Genomic DNA, 6,588 nt, shown 5'->3' with positions numbered 1-6,588 from the left:
ATTTTAAATTGATTATTTAATGTAAACAATAAAAAGTTTCCCACTAATTTCTTTCTTTTTAGAAAAAAAAAGAGTTAAAAAATTAGCTTGTTAAGAGCAGTTTAATTGTCAATTTGATATCTTTAATGTTCAATTATTAAACATTATTTTGGTAATTAAACAAATAGAAATTGATGAAGCCAAGCCAGCTAAGTTTGAAAAGAGAGAGTGAGAGAGAAATAAAGGGAGTGTTGAGCGTTTTCACAAGTCACTTTCAACCATGGTTAGAAAAACGGACAATAAATCTAAGCTTAAATCAACCACTCCATCTCTCTTTGGCTCTTTGCATGGTTGGATATTAGCTGTCAAATAAGAAAACAAGAACAGACTATTCACACATTTTCCCCTTTTTCAAAATTTTCTTTGTTGGATTTTCCTTACACAAATCTCTTTATTTTATTGCTTTCAAAAACCTTATAAAGACTCTTTCACAAACCCCATTTCTTCTCCCTCTTCTTCCCAAACCTCTTCTTTTACATGCACACACTCTTTCTTGGCTTCTCTGAGCCTTCAGCAGTGTTGGGTTTAAGCCAACTTTTGCAGTTTTTGGATTAAATTTTTTTTATTCTTCATTGAGCTTTTCAGCTTTTAGACGCAAGACCTGACAAGTTTTGGCGATAAAGTTTCAGTTTTAGCCTTAAAAAAAGTTTGCTGTTTTTGATGTTCTGTTGAAGAAAGATAGAACTGAACTGACTTTTGGACTTTGGGGTGTTAATGATTTTTGTTGAAAATAATGAAAGTTGAAGCATAAAGCCTTCAACTTTGGCTTTTCCCTTATAAAGTTTTTGTTGAATTTGGGTGTTTTCTTGCGTTGGGTCTTGAAGATTTTTGACGTGTAGTGTAAGGCTTGAGATTTTGCTTTGAGCTGTTTTGGCAATGCAGACTTTATGTTCTTGGTGAGTTGCTGAACTCCTATATGTGTTTCCTTTTGGTTTCTTAAGTTGTTCTTCTGGTTTAAAGAAGCTTTGTTTAATTGTTTGTTAATGTTAATTCAATATATATATACCCATTAACCTTTTTTTTGTTTTTTTTTATGAATGATACTCTGTTTTCCATGAAATTTAGAGTTCTTGCTTTTATTTTCTTGATCTTTCTCTTTTATATTCTTTTTCATTGAATGTTACCTTGGAATATTTGTTTAGTCATAGTTGTGTTGGAATTAAACTGAAGGAATGAGAAAATTACAAATGCAAATTAGATGTATTTATGGTTCATTCATGCATGTTCATCTATATTAAGGTACTTTCTTCATCTTCTGGGCCCACCAAAGATAATTCATTAGTTAATCACACACAGCAATCTTCACTGTGGTTTTTCCATATTCATCTATATGACGGTACTTATCTGAAGCTTGGAGCTTTTTCCACCATCAATTGATTATTGCGCTTGGCGTGATTAATGAAATGATGGTACTGGTTTGTAAGTTTGTGTCTATGACGTATTGCTGGTGTATAGACTTATTCTTATTCCATACATTATTTAATTTTTTTTTTGGGCTGTTGTTTTCAATTTTTTATGTAAGTAGGTTACAGTGTTTTTCATTGATTCTTGCAACTGTTGTCTGTTTCTAAGCCTACAGTTATTTAATTATGGTGATATTGTTTTTAATTGTGTTGTTGTAATTATATTAATAAATGATGTTTATAAAATTATATGTCTACTGGTATATAAATGGAGTATTACCCGCTGACCATGGAAGTGCATGTTTTTTGGGTTATCATATTGACAATGCAATGGAGTCTCGTGCAGCTTATATAAAATTTGATTTTTTTAAGGTGTGTACTGATGATGAGATTAAGCTCATTTGTATGCTCAAATTGGATGTCTTCTGCCGTTGATGCTTCTACCAAAATAAGTTTCATTGATGGTCAACTGCAGTATCAAATTTCTTCTTTGCTCCCACCTCACAGGTGGCCTTTTCCCGCTTATATGTGTCTTGGTGCTTTTATCAATGTCCAAAGGCAAAGGGGACGATCACCCTTCTTAAGAAGGCCTAAAACTTTCCAATATTCTTTGGTCATTGGGCATTTTGTTCTGCCTTTTAATTTCTTCTGGTAAATAAGAACTAGCTGGAGCATGTGAGTAACCTTAGATTAGACTTTCTTTCTTTCTTTTCCTTTTAATTTATTTCACCACCCTCAATGGGTATTGATTGTTGTTTTAGTTTTGCTCTTGCATTTTCTTTTGTTAAATGACTGAGCTTAAAGTTTATGGAAAATATGGAAGTAAGTTTCAACTTATGATTTAATTATGCTTATTTCAGTGTGTGATTCTTTTTTTGTTTTTTTCTCTTTTTAACTAGTGAAGAAGGGATAGAGATCGGAAAGATTATGGAAAACAAAAGGGGCCCTTGCTCTGTTGACCATAGCAGTTTCACTTCTTTGGCATCCAAACGGCAAAAGGCTGATCTATCGATCTCCACAAAGGTTTTTAGCCTTCTTTACTCCCCTTCAAATATCCCCTTAGTGAATATATCGTCTTCCACATTCATTTTATTGCTATACCAAAGGAACATCTTGTACCAAGAGTGATGGGGCACTCAACTCGGTTCAGTTTGACTATAGCTTAATCCCTATTAGATGGGGTTAGCTACATGTGACTTTCTATGCTATTCCCTTTTATTTCTAGATCAACCCACCTGTTTGGTTCTTACCAATTATCTCTTCTCAAAATATCTAGTAGTTTATCCTATTTGTTATGCTCTATTTTTTTGGACATTTCAGTGCAATATACAGATTGAAGTAGATTTGTTTTTGCGTAAACTTTGATTTTGAAGCTATATCAACCAGTACAACAGTTGAAGGATTATGTGAGAACAGCCAACAGCTATGTTTTCAGATAGCAGTGAAAATGAAACCTTAAAAGCTTGATTTTAATTCGATTTTGACAAGTGAAAATGTGAAGTCTCATGTTTGACATTCATTTGAGTTTCCTGTCTCTAACATCCGAGAATAGTATTTTAGCATGCCACTAATGAGGCTACCATATACCTTTTAGTTCAAGTGGAGCGTACTAAGGCTTGAATCTAGGCTTTCTGCCCAAATCCTCACCAACCCAAACACTAGTTTATATAATTTCACTGTCCATGAAATGAACAAAATTTCTGGTTTTAACTTGTGCTGAAAACCTATGCAAACTTTTATTTGGCAGTCAACTTTTCTTTCAAACAAGATGCCTAGTTATATCCTCTTGGCATAGCTTGTATTCTTTTTTAACATATTTTAGGAAGGCATTTGCTCCTGAAGATGGGTCCAAATGCATTTTCAGTCATTGCTTATTTATCAATCATTGGTTATCTCTTCATTTCTTCACTATGTACAAAACTAAGTGCAACGTACCATCTGATGTGTTTGTTGCTAATATTAATCTTAATTTACTCTTTTTGGCAATAGGATAGGAAAGAGAAGCTTGGTGAACGCATTGTCGCTCTGCAGCAGCTTGTTTCACCATATGGAAAGGTACATTCAACAATTAGTTGTTTACATTGGAGTGGCAATACTTTATTTAGTTGTAGTACTGGATATCAATGTTTAGACTTGAATGCCAAGTCTAATATGTTTAGTCTGCTAAAAACTTCAATGGTTATGCTAATCTGGTTGTTATTTTAGCATTTATTTGGCTTTTAATGATGTTGCCTATCTTGCTATAACTGTAAAGCTCTGTTTTCATTGCAGACCGATACTGCTTCTGTCCTCCTAGAGGCAATGGAGTACATACGATTTCTTCATGAACAAGTCAAGGTTGTTTTTCTTGCTTATTTTACCTAAATTATCCTTGCATGCCTGTTAGTTGGTACTAATTGCAAATTTTAAATGCATGCTTCCAAAGATCAGCAATCACATACTTCAATTAAATATACTGTGTAGAAGTTTAGATTGTTGGATTGGGAATATGGTGTGTTGATTTATTTTCAAATTTCGTTATGCAACCTGGGAGCTTCAACAGTTCCAGTCTCTGTCTGGCACTGATCATTGAACAATTTCTGCTTATAATTTTAAAACATTCAAGCTGCGAACAACTTAAATATGTCTAGGAGGAGCTCTTGGTCGTTCAGTTGGTTTTATGTCTCTTTTTGGACTCAGCAATTTTCGAAGTGCGAATAAAAGGGAATAGCAAATAAAAGCAAGAAAAGAGGAGTGAAAATTGATAGAAATGTACTCTTTCTCCTTTTAAAGATCATTAGATCATCATTAATGGCTAAGACCTAGCGTGCAGTGGTATGCTTGTGGTATTTGAGTCAGATAGGTGTATGAAGTCTGTAAATGTGCCGTTGGCAATTTACTTTTATGTAGAAATGCAAATTTAACTTCAAATTTCTTGGCGTTTGTGATTTTGGGGTGGTTTCAGGTGTTAAGTGCTCCATATCTCCAAACAGCACCAACAAACAATATGCAGGTGAGCATTTCTATGTGTTGTTGGAACACCTTTTATGTTGACACACTATAGAGACATTAATTAGGGAATCATCATTCGAATAAGTTACAATTTTGCTTTAAAGGTATTTGATTCTTCCTCCAGGATGTAGAGCATTATAGCCTGAGAAGCCGAGGTTTATGCCTTGTTCCAATCTCTTGTACTGCTGGAGTTGCTCGCAGCAATGGTGCGGATATTTGGGCACCCATCAAGACCACATCTCCTAAGTTTGAAAAGGCTATCTCACAATTCAATTGACATTTTATTTCACAGCAACTGGAAGGCTTTTAAATCCACTAGAATTGGTTTAGAAGGTAACCAACTTATTGTTGAATGCACAAAATTTTCCCAGGCAAATGCAACTTTGTAACAGAAATTTATAGCGTGATGCACTAAGGTAGGATGTTGGTAGGCAAAATTACTAGTCTTTGATTGGGAGAATTGTGTATCTAAATGCAGCCTTGCACCTTTGTAGTTTTAAGCTGGTGCTGGGAACAAGCTGCATTCAAGCTATTCAATTACAAAATCTTCTTGCTCTCTCCTGATCAAGTCATGTAAAATGTATATTGATGAACCTGAGTTGAATAACTGCTTTAAATTGTAACTATGAATATAGGAAGGAATTCCATGGTTAATATAGCCCTCTCTTTTTAAGGGATCATTATGAGTTCTTGTCAACTGCATGACTTATTTTATGCATTGCTTGAAGAATGTGTTGGGGTTGCAAATTTCGTTGGGAACTTAATCTCTCAATGTTTATCTTGGGCTTTGATTTGCCATGAAGAAGTAGCATGTAATTGCAAAAGCTCACCAATCATGACCAGATGGAGAGGAGAATTAGGTATTTCTGAGCTCCTTTTTGATCATCTCCAAATGCTCATGGTACCAGCTAGTTAATGTGTAGGGCTATGGTCAGTGGGGGTTGTCATATGAAGTAAGCCTTGCCTCTCAAAATAGGGTTAGAATGTGAAAGCCATATTGGGAAAACGGATTTAAGTCTTGGACAGTCTCTTTGAAACATATTCACATTATGAGAGAAGTGAAAACGATCTGAACCAAAACGACTGGCAGCGTCCTTAAAATTCAACGATGGCATTAATGAACGGTTTGGCCTGCTGCCCTTAGGTCAAAGTTTTCCGCTCTGCTGTTGAAAGTTACTTTGCAGGTACAGTTTACCGGTATTAGAACGCATGTCTTCATCAATGGCATTCTTTACCAGTTGTCAGTCACACCGTTTGATGATATGAATCATGGACCACTACCATCAGACATTCATGCATAACTGCTCACGCAAGGGACCCTTTCAGGTTGACAATTTTGGTCAGTGAGCTGACCACTGGCACCACGAAAGATCCTACCTATGTATCATATGGCCATGGTTGCATAACCTGTCCTAAGTCTCACCAGTCACCACCTAAAATGCCCGAAAGTCTAAAAGATTTAAGTTTATATAACCAACAACACCCAGTAAATGCATCCTGGTGGGGCGTTTTCGTTTTTTGCCTGTCCATATTTCCCCGCTTTGGAACCAAAATAATAAAAATAAAAAACCAATTGTCAGGAGACCCCACGAGTTTGTATCCGTAGATCTTGGTGCCTTATGGTTTCCCAATTTTCAGTAGCGAGTTCCATGCTTATTGTTAAGCTCTTGATTAATGCAACGCCTCAATTTTTAGTATTTTTTATTATTATATGTACAAAATATGATATAGAATATGATTATTTTAATAATTACCCTTTAGTCACTTAGATTCATCACCACTACAGACACATTAGTATCACACATGCATGCAAACAAATGCACTAGGAAGGGGTAAATTCTATCCCTAGTTCCTAATTTTTTATTCTGATCTTACTTAAATCTTTATCATTGAATTGTTTCCTTTGATTTCTTTAACATTTTTAAGTAATTTCATGTTGATTTTTTCGTTACATTGTTCTGTTAACAATTAAGAGAAATACTAATAAAGTTGAATCAAAATAATAACCAGAAAAAGTAATCCTTCCCTTAAACAGTGAAGCTGAGCATCAATAAAATTGTAAAACTTAGTAATATGAAATTGAAGCTGAGCATCAATGAAAAGGTGGTTAGGGGGGCATCCATGACAGGACAGCAAATGTTATCAACTTTTCATC

General features: G+C 34.9%; 1 protein-coding gene across 3 annotated transcripts; it reads left to right on the top strand.

Annotated features, from left to right (window-relative positions):
* On the top strand, positions 370-5,113 carry LOC18602354 (transcription factor bHLH113). Of its 3 annotated transcripts, none has more exons than XM_018120278.1 (6): positions 370-935; positions 2,347-2,465; positions 3,432-3,497; positions 3,714-3,779; positions 4,387-4,434; positions 4,558-5,113. In XM_018120278.1, exons 2-6 carry the CDS (start codon positions 2,370-2,372, stop codon positions 4,708-4,710), a joined length of 429 nt encoding a protein of 142 aa, XP_017975767.1. In that variant the 5' UTR covers positions 370-935; positions 2,347-2,369; the 3' UTR covers positions 4,711-5,113. The 3 variants fall into 3 exon arrangements, with proteins under 3 accessions (XP_017975767.1, XP_007033749.1, XP_007033750.1); XM_007033687.2 differs by having other exon boundaries at positions 2,342-2,465; XM_007033688.2 differs by lacking the exon at positions 370-935 and adding an exon at positions 1,684-2,117 and having other exon boundaries at positions 2,342-2,465.

This window comes from Theobroma cacao, chromosome 4, assembly GCF_000208745.1.
Source record: "Theobroma cacao cultivar B97-61/B2 chromosome 4, Criollo_cocoa_genome_V2, whole genome shotgun sequence".
NCBI lineage: Eukaryota > Viridiplantae > Streptophyta > Magnoliopsida > Malvales > Malvaceae > Theobroma > Theobroma cacao.
Note: the sequence above shows the minus strand (reverse complement) of the source record. Positions and strands in the feature narration are given on the sequence as shown.